The 26,123-nt window shown below is 33.7% G+C and overlaps 1 protein-coding gene across 1 annotated transcript in view; it reads right to left on the bottom strand.

Annotated features, from left to right (window-relative positions):
- Nucleotides 1-26,123, bottom strand: part of LOC149781389 (polyamine-transporting ATPase 13A3-like) — a 409,406-nt gene that overhangs the window by 36,584 nt on the left and 346,699 nt on the right. The window contains exon 29 of the mRNA XM_089935483.1: nt 8,995-9,140. Within this exon, the coding sequence (XP_089791609.1) occupies nt 8,995-9,140 (146 nt within the window). The remainder of the gene's footprint in view (nt 1-8,994; nt 9,141-26,123) is intronic.

Genomic DNA, 26,123 nt, shown 5'->3' with positions numbered 1-26,123 from the left:
CTATGGCAAGCATGGAATAGCTTGGTCGACATTAAACAACCAAGCATTTGTATGGTTGCCATGAAGTAGGGAATCTGAGAATATCTAGTAAAAGCTGACAGAATTTCCAAAACAGTTTGCATGAGAAAGAAACTTATTAAAGCACTGATCAGTTTATCTGAAATATCTACTTTCCTTGTAAAGTCAAAATATGTTAGGATGTATCATTATATGAATAAAGAATCTGATAAGTAGTTAACATACCTTCATTTAACCTAGTATGAATTAACAAGTCCCTCAAATGGACTGATGCTTTGCTAGCTGAAAAGGTATTCCAGTAATTCAAGATTCTACCCATTCTTTCATTTATTAACTGTTGCATGTTCAAACCATCCCTGAAAACAGCCTCTGTTGCAGCCTGTAAGATTAGCACTATCTTCATTTGAACAATTGTGGTAAAACCAACCTTCCAGTAAAATATGTTTATTTGATAACACTTATCTGATCATAATACCTTAAGGGTACTACCACTAACTTGCAAATCCAACCCTCCAATCTAGATGTTATGGAAGCTAAATGATGTCTGGCCACATATGTGGCAGCCAAATGAAGTGATCTCCCCTTGATGTAGGATTGGCACCCAAATCATGCATGTACTTCAGTTACTACAGGACCAGAATGCACACTTCCCTTGGTAGGATATAATTGTAGGGAGGATTAGAGGATGTGTTCATATTATAACTGGGTAAATATTATTGAAGAAACACATTTTACAGAAGAAACTGTTTTCTTCAAATATATTATCCAATCATATTATGTTTGAAGAATGGATAAAAGGCAGAAAGAGTTACATCCTCTTACTCCAGAGACACTATCTCCAGTCACCTAAATTATGTGAGGAAAATTCTAGATTAAGAAACCCACTGGAGCACTAACTGCATGCTGAGATGCAGCTTGAGGAAAAAGGAAAGTTTTTCTCCCTACAAATCCATCTGATGTCATGCCACAATAAGTAGCTGCCAAATGACCCAGAAAGGTAACATATTCCACTGTGGCAATAGGTCCCACCAAGTGTAATCAAGCTTTCTGGAATTAAAGATCACTGAGCTGATTCTCTCCTCCAGCCCACAGCTTGCATCAAGTGACCTAGGAAACAGTTTTGCTTGGATGTAATACTTGTTGTGACCTGCCCTAACTTCATCAGCCAAGTGCTTAGCAAGCTCATTTGATTTTGGTGGTGGTGGTGGGCTAGTTCTCCACAGGCAGAATAGCTAAAACATCTTATCCAGTATGATAAGAAATTGCACTGTGATAATGTCCTTTTCCTCTTTCAGAGTTAAGAATAGATAGAATTTCCCGCCATATCAGCTCTTTTCAGGTGAAGCTCACAATGGAGTCTGTTCAATAAGTTCAATGGTCCAAGTTAGAAATGGGTCTCACCACAAAAAGTCTGCCCATTAGCAGGAACCTGTTCTTGGCAATGGACCCTAACCCATCCTGATGGAACTGTAAGTAGTCTAGATCAAACTGTAAGCATATATTATGCTGTTTCTGCCTGCAGAAGCTAACAAAGTGAGGAAGCTGGTCTTATGCAAAAGTATAACAATGAGACCTCTAGTGCAGTTCAAATAGTGCCTAATTCAGCCAGGTTAGCAACCATGGAAGATTTCATTTTGAGCACAGACACAATGCCTGTGGGTATATGAAATCAAAATTCAATAAAAGATTGGAGAGGTCTTTTTTTATCCATCTCCTCTCTCTCATTATGATGCAGCATGTGAAAGATTGTGGAATAGTAACCTTTGTCATGACTGAATCTGTTTCTCTTAAAAAAAAAAAAAAGTTGAAATTAGCTGCCTTAAGTCAAGAAATATGTTCATGCTCTAATCATTATGAGAAAATTCTAAACTTCCCATTGTCTGTGTGTGTGTGTGTGGGATTTGGATTTTTAACATTACTTTAACAATGTTTCAGTCATATCGCTATGATGTCTGCAGTGTGGCAGTTTATAGTGATACCTAGCACAGGGGCATCATGCAGCAGTCCAATCATGAAGGAACAGGGCCATCTTATTCCCCATAACCTTGTTAAAACAAGTTGCTGGAAAGTGATCTAAAGAATTGGTCTCTACTTGCACAATGCATCTGAGGTGCTTACTGATGAAGGCATTGTCTCTACAGACTGCAGTAACAGTTAGGTGCTGCTTGGTGTTTCTTAATTAGCATGTCACCACATACTGAAACCCAGAACAAGATGTTGATAGAAAAGGAGGAGAACAAACCTCTGTTGGTAAGAAGCAAAAGACTTCATTCACTGATCCAGAAAGGAGAGCCATCTCTTGTCCTTTTCAGACAATGGCAAGATTTACCTATCTGCTAATCTATAATAAATATTGTTTGCAAGAAAGAAACCAAATTATTAAAATGGAATCATTCAAGGTATTTTTCAAGCATATCCACAAACTACATTTAATAAACATGCGTCCCTTCTGGTGAAAACCCATGTCAATATTACTTTCAGTTCAGGAGGAGTAGCAAGCACAGGATTTTCAAGATGGTCAATGTGGTGTCTATATTGGATGTCAGATGGCCCATTTTCATTTAATACATTAACCCCTAGTGACGACTTTATGGGGCAGGAGGTAGTAGCCTACTGCCGAGCTCTGTAGCATCATGGTCATGCATGATACACTAAAGTGGTGGTATTATAGAAAGGTAGACAGATGTAGCTCTACAATGATACCAAATAATCTGGAATATCTAGTTGCACTACAAAATACATATACAAAAACCTCTTTTTTTGGACCGACTTTTTTCTACCAAAAATTCGCCTGTGGTTGGAATCCGATTGTGTGTCCGGATTTTAGACTTTTTGGTCTCAGATCTAAGGCAAACTGGTATGAACTGCAAACAGACAGATGAGCCTTTGCAAAAAGTAGGATAAGATGGGCATTTGGAATAAAGAGTGGTCTCCATACAAAAATAATGGCTCCGTTTAGCAAAAAAACAAAAATAAAAACAAAAAAAAGAAGTCCATCTTTTACCCTTCTGCTCATGTGCGAGTCAAATAGCCAACAAAAAATGATGTTTCTAAACAGCTAGGCAGTATATTATTGAAAGATGACTGGGGATTTGGTGTTTTCGAGTCTATTCAGAAATAGCTTTCAAAATGTGTTTCCTACTCGATTTTCAGGCACAAATGACAAAAAGCTCCAGGGGTTAATGTGTTAAGACCAACAAGAAATTATAAGGAGTCTTTGAGTGAAAACATAAACAGCAGAATGGACAACCATTCTATATATATGTTGTTCAAGACAAACATTGGGTTCAGAATCCAGTGGGGCATTTTTATGCACACATTTTGACACATTTTGCAACATTCATGAAAAGAAAAATGTACACTGCCAAAGTAAGCATTCTCTGATAGAGAAAATCTTAGGGAAATATTTGGTTCTGAAATATATCAATGAAGAAGTGAATTACATACAACACTATTTAGACTACTGTAATACAGTATGGGGTAATTCAAATGATAAAAACATAGCAAAGCTGGCACATCTTCAAAAATGAGCATTAGGGTTAATATCAATCCAGAAAGAAAGCAAGGAAAATTTAGATGGTAAGTTAAAAATATTACCTATTAAAGACTGAATCTGTTTGAGAAAAGTCAAATTAATGTACAGGATATCCTATAATAGTGCTCCTGTATATTTACAATCACTATTCCAGTATAGGCTACCTGGTAATACTCCCCACCTGCGACCCATGTCTACCAAACAGTATAAAATTACCAAACAGTATAAAATTCAAAAAATAAATAAGAAGTTATTTAAAAAAGGTTTCCAGTACTCTGGAATAGTATTCCAGTTGAGGTTAGAAATGCTCACTCTATTTCCTTCTTCCAAACCCAATATATCCAGTGGTTTCAGAGATGCAGCTAAAATAAATAAATTCTTTTGTATGCGGGCCTCAAGTTAGATTAATTCTTAGCTAATTGTGTTACCCTCTTTAAATAAGGTCATTATTATTATTATTATTATTATTATTATTATTAATTAAAGTTGTTTAACACCACAATAAAAAATTTGTATCTAAGTAAGTACATATTTGCCAAAGTCAAATAAAATTGTGAATGAAACAGTCAAAATTGCACTGCTTAAGTGAATCCTTTTTCAAAGCAGATTAACATAATTATTTGATGCAAAACTTACATACCACTTACGCAAGAACTTTATCAAAAAGATACTGATGAAGAAGCGCTATAAAAGTATTTCAGTGTAGTAATATGAATGAACTGCTCAAGCAAATACTTCATAGTATTTATTAAACAAACTTCACAACTGATGAGATAGACAAATTATGGTACTGCCCAAGAACTATTTAATATTAATTTCCAAAATTGATGAACAAAAGGAAATTAAGGTTCCAGAACACATCTGGGTAGTACTACTTTCCGTAGACAAAATTATAAACAAAGTACTAAATAAAAAGTCTGGCACAACAACACAGGAGGAATTACTTCCCCTTAAACTGGGTAGGGCACCACTAGATAAACATAGTGCAATAAAGTCCCCATAACAATCAAGACATCTAATTTCAAAATCAAATAATGCAAGGACTGTGGGATGATCAATCAGTTAAAATGGAAAATTAGAATAACTTGCTGAAAAAATTTAAATTAGCAAACAAAGGCAGTTTTCTAAGAGTGAATTTAACACAACTTAGTATTACAAGTGTCTGAGAAAAGGAGGAAGATCCCACATGAGCTGTGGAATTTACTCTGGTTCTGGACTCTCTCTTTTCAAGATTTCTAGAGCATTCATATAATGGGAGGTTGTAACTGTAATCATGGACAACTTGTCCTGGAAGGTAAGCAAGGCAACATGAATTCTGTTACTGCTATTAAAGTTATCTTTTTATGGGATCATAATATTTTAAACAGTAGCTAAAGTTTCATTTTATGCAGATTTGTGTTTAGGCACTACCAGTATTTAAATTACACCTTAAATGATTATTCATATTGGAAATGATAAAAACTGGCTATAATCAGCTCTATTTCAAGCTTGAGCAAGGAAGGAAGGAAACTTGGGTTTGTCTAATTCTTCGTCAAACTAGGAAATGGTGGGACTAATTTTAGTTTAAGCAAGTTTATGTCCAGCAAAGCTTGCACTAGTTTTGGGTTATGCTGGGAGAAACATGGAAAAACCTAGACTGGGAAATGCTCGGACAAACCAGGACATATCCCTATAGAAGCAAGCAATACAAACTAAGTTCTTTTCAAAACCATCTCTGCTTTCCCAGCTCCAAATACATGTAATGTAATTTTGATGTTAAATCAAAGCTCTTCCCACCTATTTTGTCCAATGACATTTAAGGAATTCCTGATAATTTTTTTATCAAGGTTAGATATCATGCAACTAGGATAGAACAGAAGGCATTATTCTCTTCAGGCATTCTATTGAGGCATTACTTTGGAGTTCTTAAGTGTTATGTTGATTCAAAATTGGAAGAAAAAAATAGTCAAACATAAACAAATTTTTAATTTTAAATCTATTTATTCATTTTAAATTTTCCAAACTCATTCTCAGGAATTTGTCTTTCAAATAATTCTTATACATGTACAAGCCTTTTATAACAACTTGTAAAATTTTGCTTCATCTCAGTGTTGCAGTGGAAAGAAGTCAATATGCTCTATAAATGGACCCTGGGTTGTCCTACTGTATGTACCTCTGAGGACATTTCTCATCATTAATAATCAAATTCAACTTAGCCATGTTTGTGTGTGTAAGCAGTTAATCAATTTTAGTATGCTCTTCCTTCCATTTTCAAAAAATTTCCCAGAATTAAAGAGCAGCTATCTGTTTTAGAGGAGTATTTGATTTTAAAAAAGTAATACTGCAATTGTGATTTCAAATCAATTCCAAAACCTTATAACTTCCCTGTAGTCAAAGAAATCCAAACCAATAATCTACTAGTCAAGTAAGACTAATAAGATTCATTGAGATCTGATAACAGTTTATAACTAACAGTTGTACAAATTTTAAAAAAAAACTTTATATCATTTGATATTCAGATGGAAGAAAAACGATGTAACCTATCTTTTATCTAATCTACAAAACAAAACTGATTATATTACATAATCAGTGAATAAATAATGTTCCATGTGACAAAAACATGGAAGCTAAACCTTTGTTCTTTAATTACTCAAACTGAATATTGCATTTAACTCATATTTTGAAGCTATCTTATAAATATGTTATATGAATTAGTATGTGAAATCTAATGCTTACTGATTCCTGAGGAAATGAGCAAGGGCTGGGGTTTGAATTATGTATGGAAATGTTTTACCATGATAATCATTAGATTAATTTACTTACTGACTTTAAATTCTAGCTCTTTACTGACTGTACTCAATGTAAAGAATATGGTAATAGCAAACAATTTTGCAAACATTGACATATCACCTGTCAAAAAAATTATGACAAGAATTTATTTATAGAATGAGAAGGAGTTACACCATTCCCTCGATAATTCGCGCACAGATAACTCGCAATCCCACTTATAACGCAGTGTCTGGCATGGCTCCCAATTTTTTCCAAAGAATATATATTTTAAATATCTTTAAAATATGTTGAACATGAAAAAATTATGATAAGAATTGGTAAATTAAACCTTGATACTTGTTTTATCATCAAAAATGGTGTTTAATGCCCATAAAGATAGAAACCATATTGTGAAATCTCCAAGTTCTAAATAAGAAATCATATATTATGTAAGTTGTTTTTATGATAAAAAGTTATCAATACACTGTAAATAAACAGTCTGGTGAAATAGCGATTGATGAAAACTTATGGTAAATGCTAACAGGTGACAACAGAGAATGAAATAAACACCAATTAAATGTCTTGCTATGTGAAAGTCAAGTTCTAATCCTTTAATTCTGTTTCAGTGTAAAGATTATAATCGCAACATATTCTGTTCAATGAAAACATGAAAAGAGTCAATCTATCATCACATCAAAACCCATGAGTACTTCTATGAAAACCTAATTACATGCCGGCTTTGTTTTGATCAACAACTTTGGGAAGTATATGTTGTATTAAAAAAAATCAATTAAAAGAGACCTGTTGTTTTATCACTTTGAATATGTCTTTTGTATCAAATCAAGCAAGGGAGGTACAAAGAAAAAAAATTTAAGGCATGCCAATCTGAGCATAAGTTCTTGACCACTACCATTATCAAAATTAATTTTATTTGACCAATCAAAAATGGTTTCACATTTTTATACGGTGGCTGGAGACACTATATGTTGATTACGTAAAGATCATACAGTTGAGAAATCTGCTGGATTTTTCTCGGCAGCAGAGAAAGAAAGGAGTAACACAAAAAAATTAACTGATGTTTTTTCAAAATGTGAAGTTACCACCATGTTGGCTAATTCGGCGCGTCAGGTAGTTCTGTGCAGCGATACGTCATTTCTGTAAACACTGAATCACGTGTTATTTTTGTTCAAAAATCCATTTTGTATCAAGAAAGAATGATCATACTTTAATTAAGGAAAGTGATATTCATAAAATGTACAAAAATATCTGGCATTTCGACCCGGAATGCATATGAAAATGTGATTTCTAAATGTTAACATGAAGACCCACTTCATGACCTTCTTGAACGAGTAACCCTGAAAATCTGATTTACTGTGTATCTTTTAGAATCATACAAATAAATACATTTTATAAAAGAGAGAAATGTATACCTTAAAACAATAATGCATTTTAATCCAAGTTTCCAATTTTTCAAGTTGTCCCACATGTACAAAATTGTCTGCTACCCAACGTGTCAACTTGCCACTAGAACATAAATTCTCAAGAAATTCCCCGGCGTATAGTCTATTTCTAAATTATAGCTTATTTAAATAATAGCTCATTTTTTATAAAACATTGAACTTTACTAACTTTTTTGCAAGATCGGTTTAGTTTGCTTACTTTCTCTTGCTATTTATTGTCATTTTTACCTTGAATTTTGTCAAACTATATATAAACCTAACCTAATTACTTGACTGAGCTGCTGACAGAAACAGACCAAAGTAATGTATTTCATTTATATAGCCCGATGGATAAACATTACATCTTTTCAGTGCTGTGTGCAGAATAGGCAGACATATTGCAAGTCAGGAAAACACGGGGGTGGTATCCCCTGTGTCCAAAATTAATATTATTTTGAACAGAATATTCTGGTGACAACTGCCTCTTTTCAAATGGTAAGCATTGCTGTATTTTATTTTCACCAATCGTTCGAACTTGGTATGCATTTTGCTTCAATATTGGAGATGGAAACTTTAAGAGCACAGAAATGCCTGACACCATTGTATATAATTGTCAAGCGTATCACAAATGGCCAGTATTATTGTGTTCAAATTTACGTTGTTTTAAATTTGTAGACCCATTAATGTCATGTTGGTAATGATTAACCCTTGTGATTTTTTTTTATTTTACTTCTACCTCAATCAAAGCTATCCATCTATCATTCATTCATTTGTTTGTTCATGTTTCTCGAAAAGAGTGTCAAACTTTTGTATTAAAAACACCTGTCTAATTTGGATCAAACAATAAAACTAGAATGTATCCAATTCAACACACAAGTCATTGACATAGTACACAATGTGTAAAGTGGTACACGTGTTAAGCAAACGGAAACCATGTGGAATAATGTTTTTGATGATCTCCTCAATATATTGTAATTTATCCTGAAATTAATGTTACTCTATGAGGAAAAAAATAAACAAAGTACACCGTTATAAGAGATATTTATTCACAGTTAAAATATCAGCATGATTATAAATTGAGTATTCAACATTATAACCTGCCAATCCACCCACCCCCCTTTTGCCTTTATGTCGATCCCTTTATTGGTTTTGGCTTTTTTTATAGGTCCCTCGAAAACTTGTGCCTCACTTATAGTGTGATCGATGTTTTTGGACCCTGATGTGCATGAGTTATTGAGGGAGAGGTGTACTTACAGTTTGTGAAGATGGTATTTCTGTAGGGTTTTCCTTTGGAGAAGACAATAGCCAAAATTATATATTGATATGTGGAGCACAGGAACACCGCAGCATTTAAATGACTCGTGTAATCATCATCTGTGTTGTCTATAAATTCTATAAACCTGAAGTAAAGAATTTGATTGTCGTATAAAAACTCTAGCGTTACAACATATATAATTAATATTGTAATTGTAACCATTTTTAAATTGGAAATACATTTATATTTATCTTTTAAGCGATTACTGTGATGGTCAATAATGGTTATGATCGACTCAGAAATGATAATTTCTTCAACATTTATAAAATAAATGATAATAAAAGGCATAGTGAAAATCACAATACAATAGCATCTGCCTACATCTACAGTTTGTCTTTTGATAGGAATGTAACAAATCTGAATAAGACTGAATTAATAATAATGAATATATCTAAGTACATGTCCATAAGGAAGATATAATTTCCTCATTTACAAAATTTTCTACTAAATGAAGCTTTTTTAAAATCTTCGTCCTAAGACAGATTAAAGTGCAATAAGTATGTCTTATTCTTGGTTTGTAGTAGAAAAAAACATTGCTCTTCAGTCAGCATAGACTCACAAGAAAATGTATGCTATAGGTCAAAGGTTACTTGAAGGCGGAGGATAAATATGTCCTAAAAATATGGTTTTCCCTTAGATGAAAAGTGTATTGAGACATCCATGGTAAAAAATACAATAATTTGATGTATGTGAGTTAACTTCATTGGTTATGAACTTGAAACTCACTTGCATTAGGGTGAAAATTGTAACATGATGATGTGCCTATCCTCATTGTATGCATAATGTTAACATAGACAGGTGGAGGCAGTCACCCTTAAGTGTAGGGCTGTGTGGATATTTAAACCTCATATTAAAACTCCACACAAAGAAAGAAAACTTCACTGGTTGATGACTAACTTGTGCATTTCAGTTATAAAATTGTAGTACTGGTATCTACCCCTTTATTTAGAATACAAAACCTAAAGACATCCATGTGCAAGGCATATCACATGTAAAATAACATTTCATTGGGTGCTTTTGTGATCTTGGGCTTCTTGAAACCTATGACAACAATGCTTTCAAAGAAAAATATAAAGTCAGCAGTCTTCATGAGATCTGTGAGACAAAAGTCTAAAATAAAAGCAGTTTGATGCCAGTACACAAATGTCATGTAGATTACAGAGTTATGTGGCATTTTGATGCCAGTACACAAATGTCATGTAGATTACAGAGTTATGTGATATTCTGATGCCAGTACACAAATGTCATGTATATTACAGAGTTATGTGGCTTTTTGATGCCAGTACACAAATGTCATGTAGATTACAGAGTTATGTGGCTTCTGAAAAAGAATATGAATCAGAGCAGACACAATGGTCACAAAATGATGACATTCATGGCAAAGTAAATGTATTGCAAAATACATCAAGGAAGAGCTATACAATAAATTACGAAAGAATAAAAGCTTATCAATCATGATGAAGAAATTTACAAAATCAATATTTTGAAGTTCAATGTTAAATTGAGAAGCTGAACTAAGTTATTTTGACAACCACCTCAAATTGAGGGTTCAGTCTGCTGTATGGTTTAGAACTGACCCAGGGCCTAATTTCAATTGCATATTTCTCTATTCTTGTCCGTAGCTATCTTATATGAAAAGTCCTAAAGTAAAGATTGATCCAGTGGCCAGTATCAACTGCACATCTGAATTCATACTTTCATGCCCAATAAATGTAATAGATAGTTAATATAATGGGATTCTCAACAGTTTCCAAGTTATGACCCTCAGACCAAGTGTTCTGAGGGTGAAGATAGACCCTAAGGAGTCAGTGTCAGTTGCACATAATATGAATTCATCTTTTTCATGTCCAGTAAGGGTATATGTAGTTATAGGATGGAAAATCATATTATTTGATGACCCAACTGATTGCAACTGATGGTTTAGTATTTATTACAAATCCCCTTTTTATTCACACATTGTTTTAAAAAAGTGAATTACCAGTAGGCATTAGGCATTTTATTAAAGATATTGTACAGCCCTCAACATGTACATTCTATGTAGCCTTGGCTAAGTCTATATACGTACTGTGGCAGTTGCATCATAAGTGTCTGCATTATGGATATGCATTTACCATCTAGCTTTGAACCTTCAAAAATGTTGCATGGGACATATGAATGGATTTAATCTGCATCCACAGGCAAGCAAATTATTTTCATTACTTCTCAAATGGAACACAGGTTTTGGACCAGTAAGTGACCCCTTTTCTTACATTCTTTTTACTGAAGAGACACTAATCTACCTCCAAGCAAATGTCAAGGCAAATTTTATAGACTAACAGTAATTAAATACATTCAAGTTTAAAAAGAAAGCTCATTTATTTACATAATTCTAAGTTTTATGTTTTCAATTAATACAAGAAATTTTTAACAAATTGAACTTTAGAGTGTAATTAAAGCAAACAATTAAGAAACCAAAGATTCTGTCTCTAACATGCAGACAGAATTTTTAATATTCATTTGGATAACATGAAAATTGTAAACAATACTGCAGCATTGATCTGTTTTCTTCTGTTTATTTTCTACTTGAACAGGCACAAGAATTTAAAATCTTAACATACATTTCACTTGTTGTGTCCCAGCGATCTACAAATAATGGATGTAATAATTCTGAGTCACAATCGAAACAGCTGCTGCTCCTTGAGATATGTCTACCATTATGTTACAAATGTTTGTCCATTTTGTCCTCATATTTACCACACAAATTTGATTCCTCTGTAATTTTAACAGACAAATTTTAAGCCCCTCCATGTAAACTTGCTCCTTTTAGAAAAAAACACGATTCAGCAGACTATACTTTTTTGAAAACTCTCAAGCTGAAATGGATTTTAGCTAAATTTGGTGTTTTTGAAAACTCTCAAGCTGAAATGGATTTTAGCTAAATTTGGTGTTTTTGAAAACTCTCACGCTGAAATGGATTTTAGCTACATTTGGTGTTTTTGAAAACTCTCAAGCTGAAATGGATTTTAGCTACATTTGGTGTTTTTGAAAACTCTCAAGCTGAAATGGATTTTAGCTACATTTGGTGTTTTTGAAAACTCTCAAGCTGAAATGGATTTTAGCTAAATTTGGTGTTTTTGAAAACTCACAAGCTGAAATGGATTTTAGCTACATTTGGTGTTTTTGAAAACTCTCAAGCTGAAATGGATTTTAGCTAAATTTGGTGTTTTTGAAAACTCTCAAGCTGAAATGGACTTTAGCTACATTTGGTGTTTCAAATGATTTACATTGTGGAATGTCTTTTGGAAATTAAACATCAATTTTGTTCAAACATGGGGCATTTTTAACCAATGCATTGAATACTGACATGACTCCAAGAGTTTATCTTAACTGAATATTTAAAACTTCAATTCAAGATTTATGTTGAAGTACTCTTTCTCTATTTCTCTCATTTGATATTACTTTGCACATAAGCTCCATCTGAGAACTCAATGTCAAACACTCTGTCCAAGATACTGTTGTCCACCTCAATGAATTCTAATTTCTCGACCTATATACATTGAAATGCACATAAACTGAACTTTGCTACTTATGGTACTCTCCCATTAGCCATAGCAACAAAAGTGTACATTTTTGCAAATATAACTGTATTTCTTAAAATTCCAAATGGTGTTTTAAGTGGACTATTATTTAATATTTTAACTTGTAAAAGTACTTCCACGCTGAATGTGTGATATGGATATTTTAGGTGTTCAATATGGAATGTGCAATACAAGAGGACTACAGACTGAACATACGGTACATATCGAACACCATATTAGTAATGTAATAGGTATGTAATACAATTAGAAACTTCTCTTTGAAAAAAATGGTATATAATTATTATATAATATTAAATACAAGCTAGCAATAATGGTACCATTTCATACTTTAAATTGAAAAAATATTTACATAAAATCAAAATGTTTAGACATCCGTATAGTAAAGAAAATATCTCCAAAATGGAAGGAGCTGACTGAAAAGGAAAAGACTGATGTTGAAGACATTATACTGTTACAATCTATGATTTTGTTTATGTATCATTCTCAGTTAGAAGCATTATACTGTTACAATCTATGATTTTGTTTATGTATCATTCTCAGTTAGAGGCATTATACTGTTACAATCTATGATTTTGTTTATGTATCATTCTCAGAGGCATTATACTGTTACAATCTATGATTTTGTTTATGTATCATTCTCAGTTAAAGGCATTATACTGTTACAATCTATGATTTTGTTTATGTATCATTCTCAGTTAGAGGCATTATACTGTTACAATCTATGATTTTGTTTATGTATCATTCTCAGTTAGAAGCATTATACTGTTACAATCTATGATTTTGTTTATGTATCATTCTCAGTTGGAGGCATTATACTGTTACAATCTATGATTTTGTTTACGTATCATTCTCAGTTGGAGGCATTATACTGTTACAATCTATGATTTTGTTTATGTATCATTCTCAGTTAGAAGTATTATACTGTTACAATCTATGATTTTGTTTACGTATCATTCTCAGTTGGAGGCATTATACTGTTACAATCTATGATTTTGTTTATGTATCATTCTCAGTTAGAGGCATTATACTGTTACAATCTATGATTTTGTTTATGTATCATTCTCAGTTAGAAGCATTATACTGTTACAATCTATGATTTTGTTTACGTATCATTCTCAGTTGGAGGCATTATACTGATACAATCTATGATTTTGTTTATGTATCATTCTCAGTTGGAGGCATTATACTGTTACAATCTATGATTTTGTTTATGTATCATTCTCAGTTAGATGTATTATACTGTTACAATCTATGATTTTGTTTATGTATCATTCTCAGTTAGAAGTATTATACTGTTACAATCTATGATTTTGTTTACGTATCATTCTCAGTTAGAGGCATTATACTGTTACAATCTATGATTTTGTTTATGTATCATTCTCATTTAGAGGCATTATACTGTTACAATCTATGATTTTGTTTATGTATCATTCTCAGTTAGATGTATTATACTGTTACAATCTATGATTTTGTTTATGTATCATTCTCAGTTAGAAGCATCATACTGTTACAATCTATGATTCTGTTTATGTATCATTCTCAGTTAGAAGTATTATACTGTTACAATCTATGATTTTGTTTACGTATTATTCTCAGTTAGAGGCATTATACTGAAACAATCTATGATTTTGTTTACGTATCATTCTCAGTTGGAGGCATTATACTGTTACAATCTATGATTTTGTTTATGTATCATTCTCAGAGGCATTATACTGTTACAATCTATGATTTTGTTTATGCATCATTCTCAGTTGGAGGCATTATACTGTTACAATCTATGATTTTGTTTATGTATCATTCTCAGTTAGAAGCATACTGTTACAATCTATGATTTTGTTTATGTATCATTCTCAGTTAGAAGCATACTGTTACAATCTATGATTTGGTTTATGTATCATTCTCAGTTAGAGGCATTATACTGTCACAATCTATGATTTTGTTTATGTATCATTCTCATTTAGAGGCATAACAAGATTTAGATTCCTTATGATTATTTATTTCATTTGAAGAAAACAGAATTGCATAAAACATCAAGTACAGAGTTGGAACAAGAGTACCATGGATGATGCATTATATGTAAGCCCCAGGCTTAATAGTACTTTATAACCAAAACTGTCATGTACAAATTAATATTTACTTTATAAATGTATTGGTGTGACCAACCACCTACTAAACACAATTAACTGCTATGGGATGTACGCAAACAATGTGTTTCAAGAAACACTATTAACAACCATATAGCGCAAGCCAGATATAAACAATACAGAACCTTATTTAACCTTTGTAACCATTATCCAATGCACACAAAAAGATGTGGAAAAAAAGTAAAGACTGGTTAGCATTATCTTGAAATGCATTAGGTATGTGTATGTTAGAGACAGTAAATCGGACTTAAGTAGAAGTCAAACTGCCAGTCTAGTGCCATTGTCATCTAAATCACCGATACAATTAGCCATTCCATCTTTAAAGAGAGCAATCATGGATGATGATAGTTGAAAGATTCATACTGTTTCTTTTTGTTGTGAAAACCCACACAATGTTGAACTGTCCTAGTGAGATCTTCTCTCCTTGCTTTCACAGTAGAATGTCAACCAATGTTCTTCCCATGGCCATTGACTATTGTGGTTCCAATACAACAGAATTTTAGCCTATGATGCTTTAGAACCAGAAAATATGCATTGTTGCAGTGCCAATATCCGTTTTTATTCTGTTAAATAAACAATATATCACCCAGTTCCAAGCCCAATCATTCAAATAACACATTTTATTATTGCATCTTGGATATGAAATTATAATCCAGGATAGTTGCCCACTCACTTAGCTGTTCTATTTAGCACCTGACTTGACCAGGATGCTGCTTAGTGACCTTTGAGCATGGTTCATTATCTATTCCAGACCTGAAAAGGAAGGGAAGGACCCCACAGTCCATTTCAAACATATTCGGAACACAGAATGGATTTTAGGAAGAAGGGATTGAAAATAGAACGAATGACTGTCATGCATTTGGTTAAGCTCAATTTGCACATGTCCTTGGACTTGGTACTGACATTGTCATGTCCTTGGACTTGGTACTAATATAGTCATGTCCTTGGACTTGGTACTAACATAGTCATGTCCTTGGACTTGGTACTTGGACTTGGTGCTGACATTGTCATGTCCTTGGACTTGGTACTGACATAGTCATGTCCTTGGACTTGGTACTGACATAGTCATGTCCTTGGACTTGGCGCTGACATAGTCATGTGCATGACCTACAATGATGGACTCTACTGGATGTTTCATTAGTTTCTACTACCAGCTCCATCAACTACCAGTCTAAGATCAGCTGCAGGTTTATTGATTAAGATTAAGATGCATGTAGTGTGATTTTTCTCATGAAAGAATGCAAATGACAGATCCTAGCTGACAAATCACCACTGAATGGAATATGTACAAACCATTGTATTGAAATTGTTGAACCAGATTCTGTGTCATCAAGTTCTATATTGCTTATATGGTTTAGACCTCCTTAGCAGCAGGTGAGGTTAGGTGGGAGTGGGAGTGGTCAGATCATGTAAACATTCTATTATTTTGGCTTTTAAAAGTACTAATAGTAGCAGTTGTTATTATTTTTGTAGTTGTTGTAACTGTTGTTATTGTTACTTTCCAAAACATGCCAGTTACAAATAAAATATCATGTACAGAAATTGATGGCATTGCTCTTGTATTTACACAGTATATTCTAAAAGCAAGAAAAGAAAAAAATACTTCAACAAAAAAAATTAAGATACGTGAGTGATATGCTAGGAAATTCTTTTTCCCTAAGAAAGAAAAGGAGCAATTAATTTTCTTTAAATTTTATTTATATCTGAAATATTTCCAACAATAAGCAACTAGTGCTAACTGATTCTACACTGAGTAAATAAAACACAACTTTGAACAATATTTTTACCTCCCTGAGACTGAAGAAATTAAACTATGGCAAACATCATAATATTTTGATATAATAGGAAAGGAATATCTTTTCATTAGTTATTCAGTCATTATGTTAAAAAAAACTTGTCAAAATCTTGACACTTGAAGAATTCATCCTTGACTTAATTAAGGATTTTTTTTTTCATCTTTTCTTACATGCAATAATAAATATTTTGTTCCATTTTCATTTGACACTAAAAGGTCCTTTTAAAATAAATAACACGATCAAGAATGTGTTGAGGATCAGGATATCACAGAGGAGGATCATTTACCTTGTAACCATCAACACAGCAAGATTTTGTTTTAAGGACTTTTAATGTTACAATGAAGATATACAGGGTAGTGGAGAAAGAAATGAGATTTAGTCTTTGAATTCTGCAATAAGTATTGGCATGAAAACAATTTGTTTACTGAAACTATGTAAATATATGTACTTTATTTATTATATTCCAAAGATTTGTTCACTTTTATGACAATGCTGCATTTTTTTTAAATTGTGTGATGCTACTGCATGCTTACCTTGATTCTATCAAACTTTCATGGAGATCACTGCTCAGGTAATGCCATAATCATATATCTATGGAGTTATAATATATATATAGAATCTATGTTGGGGTTTGGACAGAGACAAGGAAATCCCAATCAAGGGGTTACATTTGTCACCCCATGAGGCTTGCCAAGGGGGGAGACATGTAATGTAAACCTGCAACTGGGATTTCCTTGTCTCAATAGAAACCCCAGTGTAGATTCTTTTTCTCACCCAATAATTTCCTTTAAAGTAAAAAAGAACTCAGTTGTGCAATAAAGTTCACGTGCCAATGTTTACATGCGGTACATTAATACAAATATGTTAATGATGCCTGTGGCTTGACCGTGTCCTCCAAAGTAGTTTTTATGTGTGAGCCCAAAAATATAAGAACATAAAACATTGCATATTACTGAGGTATTATCACATTTAATATATATATATATATATATATATATATATATATATATATATACACATACATGGATGTTATATGAAATTAACAATAAATAGTTAATATTTATTACAAGAAAATGTTTCATTTTCATCAGTTCCAAGTCAGAAAAATTATATTGTAAATAATGAAATGCTACTGGGTCCACACCTTTTGTTGTAGTGTATAGGCTATTATTATAATGAAAAGTTACATGTAGCATGAGTGTCCATGCTTGTGTTATTCACATGTAATTAGTGATCTGTGTCACTGTCGTATATAACTCTCCTTTTCTTTGGAGTAGGTGAAACTGTTTGTGACATACTTGTGTTGTCCTTAATATTTATTGTAAAATAACCCCCATTTATAAAAGACCCTCCAAATACGGACACTAGCAATAGCCATGTGCTAAACTTTCAAGTTCATGAATTCTTTGAAAATTTATTTTTCTGTCTTGGAAATATGGCAAGTACTACAGTGAAATTTGCTCATGGATTAATGTGTTGACAAATAAATGATTCCTTCTGGCTGGTAAGTGCATTATTTGTCATTAAATATTATAGGTATATTTTTTTCAAATGGGGCACAGTGGAGATGATTAACAAAATTAGAATAAAGCATGTTTGACATAACTCATTTCTGGCTTTACTAAGTTTTCTGTAGTTGTTACAAGAGATGGGAGGCTATGAAGTGTAAAGGTCTATAGTCTATGCGCATGGATCAGTGTTTTCTGTCATAGTTTATTTCACACAGCATTGAGAATTTTAACCTATCTGTAGCAGTCATTTTTCAGGTCAGTGTCATTAAATGTAGCTAACAGTATATAATTTGTTTCACATGAAGTATTTAAAACTAGTTAGTTAGCTTTAGCTACATTTAATGACATTGACCTGAAAATGTACTGAGCTAGGCCTGCATATAGGGTAAAATTGATCATGCTGTGTGGAACAAACTAGCATAATACTAAAAAGCGCCAAATCGATTGCATGTCTTTGTTTCTCTCGAAAGTTTTTGTATAGTGTGTTTTCAAAGATGGATTTACCTTAAGTTACTATTGTTTTGTTATATATTTTTTGTTGTGATTGTTTGGTTTTGGAACAACTACATCAGGCACAGCAGAAGACAACAAAGGTTTCTTTTTTTAAAGTAGTTCTGAGCACGTGGACACCTTGACTGAGATGACTGGTCTGAGATGACTAGACTGAGATAAGAAACATAAGTTTACTAAAACAGCTAGATTTCTCTGAAACAAGGGTGAGAAAATGACTGGGTTTGACCAACGGGAAGCTACTAGCAGGCTTTGTCACATATCCATGTTGGCTGAAATGAGACTCAAATCTGTTTGGACAGAGGTGAGATGCAAGTGATCCATTCAGGTGAGCAACTTAGACCACTCAGCTTATATAACGATTGGGATGGATGAGGTCTTTGTCCTTTTTCTCTAAATAAATCTGCATTTTTCAGATGAGTTCATTCTGTGTTCTTTCTAAAGTCATTGTAAGTAAAATTTCATTCTTAATGGATAACACACTTTAGTAAACTATAAACTGTCACACTGCAGACATCATAGTGACATGACTGAAATTTTTTTTAGAGCTATGTTAAAAACCTAAAATCACATTACACATCACTTTAGTAACTTCAACACACAATGTTGTAAGTGCCACATTAAGAGGCCTCAGTTTATTAGAGCCATTCATTCTCGAGTTGAGCCATTTATTATGTATGTTGCAGGTCAACATAAGTTTTAGATTTTACCACAAACTAAAGGGGTAGGTACTGTAACAGAGTAGTACAAAACTGTTTTTTTTTGCCCCATCAGTCCACTTTAAGGCCTTTCCACCTGTCCTCATCTCTACCCACCATAGTTTAGACCCTATGTGAGCACTGTCTGTTATTCACTTTAAATTTTGACCATTATGCAACCACCCACATGACACAAGGATTCAGTCATGGTGGGTAGAGTCTTGTCTGGATGGCAAAGCCTCAAAGAAGGTTAGTGGGAACAAACCCAGTTTAATACTACTTTGCAGTGATTGTGGCAATGACAAAATATCCTGCAGAGACAGATGTACTTATTCAAGCAAATCTATGGTGTGTGTGATTTTGGATTTTTAACGTAGCTTTATCAATTTTTCAGTTATATCACTATGATGTCTGCAGTGTGGCAGTGTATCGTGATGTCTAGCACTGGGGCATCATGCCGCAGACATGTAGCATGATGTCCCACCTGGTTACATTATCCTGACACCAGGTCGACCAGTCCTAACACTAAACTCTTAATGCTGGGCACCAAGCGAGGCAGCTGTTAGTACCGTTTTATAAGTCTTTGGTATGACTCAGCCAGGGATCAAACCCATGACCTCCCACATCAAAGGCAGATGCTTTAACCGCTAGGCCACTGGAGTGGTCAAGTCTATGGTAGTGATCAATATATACACTACATGAAGATTGTTTTTTATATTAAACTATTTCTGTCTAAATCCATGCTGTTTCTTACTTTTTGCTTCCAACTTTCTGTGATTTTCCAGTTCTGCCAGAACAGTCTCAAGCTCATCCTCACTGATTATTTTATCCCTGACTGCTACCAAGTACAGTTTACTGATCATATTGAGACAACTCTGTGCAGCTTAAGTACGTTATAAATAAGGAACAATAGCCAGATTGCAACATGTATATGCTAGACCCTGAGGCTAATTAGTCACTTCATAAATGTTGCGAGTGTACGCCGACATCAAAATGATGGAGAGAAGCCAGTTGTATATAACATAGCCATAGGAACTTGTTACTGGCACCTTATTTGGTGGCGTGCAATTCACAGGTAAGTGGCAGGAATTGCCAGTTTGTGCTCAAGTGAGGGTCGTAAATCCACTCTTGACAGACTGCCGGGGAGGGGGCAATGTCTGCTAAATATGTAGACCATGGGTGAATCGACATCCACTCGGAACTCAGCAAGGCATGGCCACCATTGGAATTGCAAGTTTAAATCTAGTGTCTTGAAACTAAACGTCAGTAGTAGCTAAACCATCTTGCGGGAATTACATAAGGAAGTTCTAAGCTACTCCGATGTCATTCGAAATTGGTGGGAAACATTGTTATTCTGGGAATTACAATGGAGCTTCAGAAAGGTCAGTGACTTCTTTGCTCGATTGTCGCAATCTATTACGGCAAGATAATTGTACTTTAATTATGTGCAGTATGTATACTTCATTACTAGAATCGTTAGTACATAGAATTACCATTTGTAGGATTTGATTCATTTGTAGTGTTTGATCTACATGCATATTTTGAGATATGAGCAATGTTTATGTAAAGAATTAATATTGTAATTCGCTATTTGGTTAATTCATAGTAACCTCGTGCATTTATTCATGTGATATTCTAGATTTGCAAATGTTGAATTGAATTATAACTTTGTATAATGGTTGCAGTGTGCAACATTAGTTAATATGAGTATTTGACTATTTGTTAATATGAGTATTTGACTATTTGTTAATATGAGTATTTGACTATTTGTGTATACTTTGTAGGAATATAATGTGTAAGGATATATCAGAGCATGGATATGTGGATATCAGTGTACACTTTGTAGAAGTGTAATGTACAGAAATGCATCTGATTACGTGATATTGTTCTGTATAATAAGATTTAGAATCTATATATACCGATGTGATGAAATCTTTTGATATATGCATGATAAACAGTTGATACCATGTATACCATACCAGAAAGTATGGGTATTTCGATGTGCACGAATGCGTGACCAAAGAAGGTAATGGCTTATCTGATGATAGATTGTTGCTTAGTGTGAGGCTAGATAGCTAGAGGAAAATACTAATGTCTTTGTGTGTGTTCAGACAAAAAGCTTTTAGGGACCGGAGGAACTGTAGGAGACAGAGAAGGGAAATACCCTGGTACAGTTGGTCCCGAGTCTCTGGGAGACAAGAAAAAGAGAGAACGGAAGTGGAGGAAGTGAAGGGTGAAGGACGTGGTTGTTGGGCTGAAGGTATACTGGGTACCAGTCAAGAAATGCTACAGATCATGAGATGAGTAGAAACACAGGACAGGAGGAAAATCTATCACACTAAGTCAGATGATGAAATAGGCTGTCACTTGGTTGAGTGAAAGATGAGTGATAGGGTTTTGAATATTGAATTTCATTTAAGGAAGGATTATCTGTAATTGAATGGCATTAAATTGTTGTTTATTTGAATTTCACCTTTTGTGTATTCAGTAATTTAACTGTCGGCATCGCTGACTGGGGGCTCAGAGCTTTGCATCTCTATCACTACTTCAATTTCTAACAAAAACGAGCCAGGGTGGGCCTATTCTGTAATAATTAAGATAATACTGGGAACAGCCAACCCCTACCTAAGGTAGTCTACGATGAGGCCTTTACAGCAGCTTCATTCAATTCTGAATAGATGCATACTCGGGAATGTAGATGCATCAAAATTAATTTGCTTGTATCAACAGAGACACCTGTTACGATCAATATAGCTCTGAGAACAATTCTAATTGGCGCATCTATGATGTCATGATTCCAGTCCTACCAAGACCAATAGGTGCTGCTGCAGCAAGATCGCAAATAGCATCTACTACCAGACATGCAGATTTGTATTTCGTCATTAGCATGGTTCTCTTGGTAATTTAATTTTCTTGCTGTTATTCTGCTTGATTATATTTTTATGTTGGTAAGACTGAAAGCCCATCAGGGTTCTTCTATCAATAATACAATCATGTATTTTAATTACACAAAACTCCCAGAATGTTCTTACACCTGGTGCTGCAGTCAATGCTTCACCATTTTCACTTGCATGTGTGATGATTCCAAGCATAGATCAAGTTGGTTGTGGTACCATCAGGGTGATTCTAAATGGCAATTTCTACTTGACCCATGACAAAATTATGACAATTCATGCAAGGGTTTGGTAACATAACTATGAAGCAGATATTCCTCGAGAAGTGAAGTAAAACTGTCATCAATGTTAGCATGCACTGCCAGTTGGTCCATTGGTAAATTCTGCAAACACATCATCATGGTCAGATTCCATCATGGTCAGATTCCAATGTGTATATAATAATGATAAAATCTAATGTTAAACACAAATGCCAAAGGCGGTTAAGTACCCCTCTAGACGAAAGTTGAGTGCTTCAAACTGAATTTCAACAACAATGCCAGAATTGCTGCAAGGAATGGAAATATTCCATCGGTCATTTGCATTTGTGTCACCTCTGACTGGGATAAATTTAATGTTTCTGATGTGTTTTTGTGTTAAGCTGAATGAACTTTGTCAACAACAGAAGGCCACTTCCAGTTCATTTTGCTCAAGAAAGTTTCAGCATGACCCAACAATTGTTTTCAATTGTGTTTGATTTTTCCCAGCTGACTTTCAGCGAGACCAACCCTCACTTTATGATAGGCCATTATTACTCAAATGTGAAACAGGTCTAATTATGAATTTGAGAAAATTCTATGAATTTTCCATGAGTATCAATCACCTTCATTGGCCTACCAGCACCTTCCAACAACAGTGTCTTGTTGGAAAATATCACAGCAAAGCATCGATAACCACCACCAGCATTACCAACATGTGCATGAAAATACATGTTGACAACAGGCTGCCTAAAGAACTCCAAGTATTTCAGTGAGAAGTAATAAATAGGGTATAATGTATGAAAGTTTTGTTGGGAGATCTGCAGACCCATGTCAACATTTTGATGCCAGTCCAAGCAAGAACACAGATTATGATATGCCCATGCAATATGTGAAGTGATGTCTGCATATCTAAGCCAAGTGTCTTCAGAGGGTTCCTGATGACCATTTACCTGCAATGAGACCTGTGTCACTTCTAAGTTGTCCAATATCATTTTACTCTGTGCTTGGTCATTATCTCACACTGTAAGCTGAAACTACAAACACATGTTTTGATGCAGTAAAAACTGAAGTACATGTCACAAACTGCCATTGTACAGCTGAAATCAAGGTAGTGGTCACATATAATGTTTGAATGTTTGCCTTTGGAGTTATTCCATAATGCCTGGGGGTGAATGCAGGTCAGCCCATTAGACCAGCAAGTAAGAATCATTTCCTAGATTTGATTGTTATTGTTAATGGGCTGTGTTGTTTGTTGCTTTTTGGATGTTACAGTGATTACATCCCACACACCAAGCCGTTGTCTGTTCAAGTGGTGCAGCCAATAACACCTTGTTTATCAAGTTAATCCCTTTATGTCATCTGTAAATTTTGCCACTGACTTTTATCTCCGAATAAATTATTTTATTTCTGTATGAGTTAATTGTCTTTTTATTTCATTCACTTGTACATATACTGTGCACGTATATATTCAAAATTTCCCTAAAGCCTGAGAGAAAAAAAAATCATTACAGTAATTATTACAACTGAGCACTGATACTGTTAACAACTAAGCACCTTAATAACAATAGCAAAACCTCCAACTAAAAAGAGACAAATTCTAACACCAGAGGAAAGAATTAATGTAATTGAAACAAGTAAAAATGATAAGACCACTTGGAAAATAACCATTTAAACATCGGTAAAACAAACATGGGGTGTTATAAAGCTCAAGGAGTAAACTTGAAATGATTTAAATCGGATCCTCATATATATACATGTGATCTTCAAATACAAATGTGACTCATGATTAATGGTAGATGTATATCTTTATTGCTATATAATTTTGTTTTTAGATGAATGATTGCAATATTTTAACAAGAACTATGAATAAAGAATAGAATATAAGTACAGTGATTGTAGTTTCTTTTCCTTCTTGAGTAATTCTGAAATTTGATCTTGGAAACTGCTCTTTTTGTACAAACTTGTTATGAGTGACCACTTGTCTTGAGAGACCATTTCTGTTGGTAGAATCAGTAGTCTCTCAGAACTGGTTTTACTGTACTAATAATAACTGTGTGGCAAGAAAATTCAACAAATATGTGACTTGTTATTAAAAGTTGAGAATTTCATGTTGATTCAAATTTCTATGATTTTTTTAAAGGAAAAAACAAGCAATATGTTAAGGTTTCAACAACCAATTTTTTGGTATTTTCTAGATTAAAAATGGGATCCATGCCTGACCCCACATTTTAGGCAGGTTAATGAATTATCCAGTTGCAGGTTATCGAGGTGTATTTGTGGATTATAAATACATTGGTTAAAAAGTCTCTATCAGGCATATTGCCAAAAAATACATGTATGTGCTAAATTATGTGTATGCATGAATAATCAGTGATAAGACTTATAAAACATTCTTTTGGTTTTGCAACATGTTTAAATGGTTTGTATAGTTCCATTAGTTTCAGTTGATTACCTCCAACACCTTTTATTTTTGTTAAAAATGTTTCACTCCTGTTTATATTGAGCACTGACTGTCAAAATCTTGCCAGAATCACCCAAGAGGCAATTTACTTATTTCAGACCTGTAAACTATATGAAAACTGAATAAGGGATGGGATTTCATTTTTAAGTGAAGAATGACATCGTAAGCATCATCTTTCAAAGTGAAACTGAATGAATGGAAATTACTAAGTGTACTCCTTTCTGAAGTGGAATTTACTTCAAGCTTTTTCTTAAGCAAATGTTTGGTGTCCAAATTACATTTATCATTCAAAACTTTATCCATTATAATAAACAAGCAAGGGACAGTGGCATGATAAAGTGTTGTACCTAGATTTATAAAATTTTGTTCTTCAAAGGTCTGCAGTTAGAAACAGTGACCAATTTTTATTTTATTTTTTAAATAAAATTTAAGTTTTAGGGCGTTTTGGAGATGCATGTTTCAAATGAATTAATTTTTAAATCGTTCAGTTGATACAGTTATCAATCATTTTACCAGCTAGTTGTGTGTGTGTGTGTGTATATATATATATATATATATATATATATATATATATAATGTGCCTTTTACTTTTGGTGCATGCCTGTAAATTGCATAGGAGGTATAAAAAGATATTTTAATGTAATCAAATAATAGTTTCCTATCAGGCCTATTATGCAAGGCAGTTCAGCAGACATGTCCACAATGTTGGTATCAATTATCAACCAATCAATGACAAGAGAGGGGGTGCAAGCTGAGAAGACACATAGCCATCAGTCAGTTACAAGTGACCATTGTGGCAAGTGCAAAGGTTCTGAGTTGCTTATTACAGTAAAACCTGTTATGAGAGACTGCCCCTTCTGCCATCAAAAAATGGTCTCTCAAGACTGGTGGTCTCTCATAACAGGTTTCTACAAAATGACCAGTTTTCAAGGTCCAGTTTCATAACAGTTTAAAGAAAAATAACCAGTCACTGTACATATTCCCATCATTAAACATGAAATCTCATTTACATTTGAAGGTCACATGCATAATGTATTAGCATATGAAATTGTTTCTAATTTACTCCTCCTTATAACACCCTAAATTTGTTTTACCAACATTTTGTGAGTGGTCTGCTCTTTTTAATTCTGTCAGTTACAATAATTATTTTTTCCAGCATCAAAATTTGTCTCATTTTAGTTGGAGGTTCTTCCATTGTTATCAAGGTACTAGGTGTTAACATTATTAGTGCGCAGTG

Source organism: Sinohyriopsis cumingii, chromosome 15 (assembly GCF_028554795.1).
Source record: "Sinohyriopsis cumingii isolate HCF-2022 chromosome 15, ASM2855479v2, whole genome shotgun sequence".
Classification (NCBI taxonomy): domain Eukaryota; kingdom Metazoa; phylum Mollusca; class Bivalvia; order Unionida; family Unionidae; genus Sinohyriopsis; species Sinohyriopsis cumingii.
Note: the sequence above shows the minus strand (reverse complement) of the source record. Positions and strands in the feature narration are given on the sequence as shown.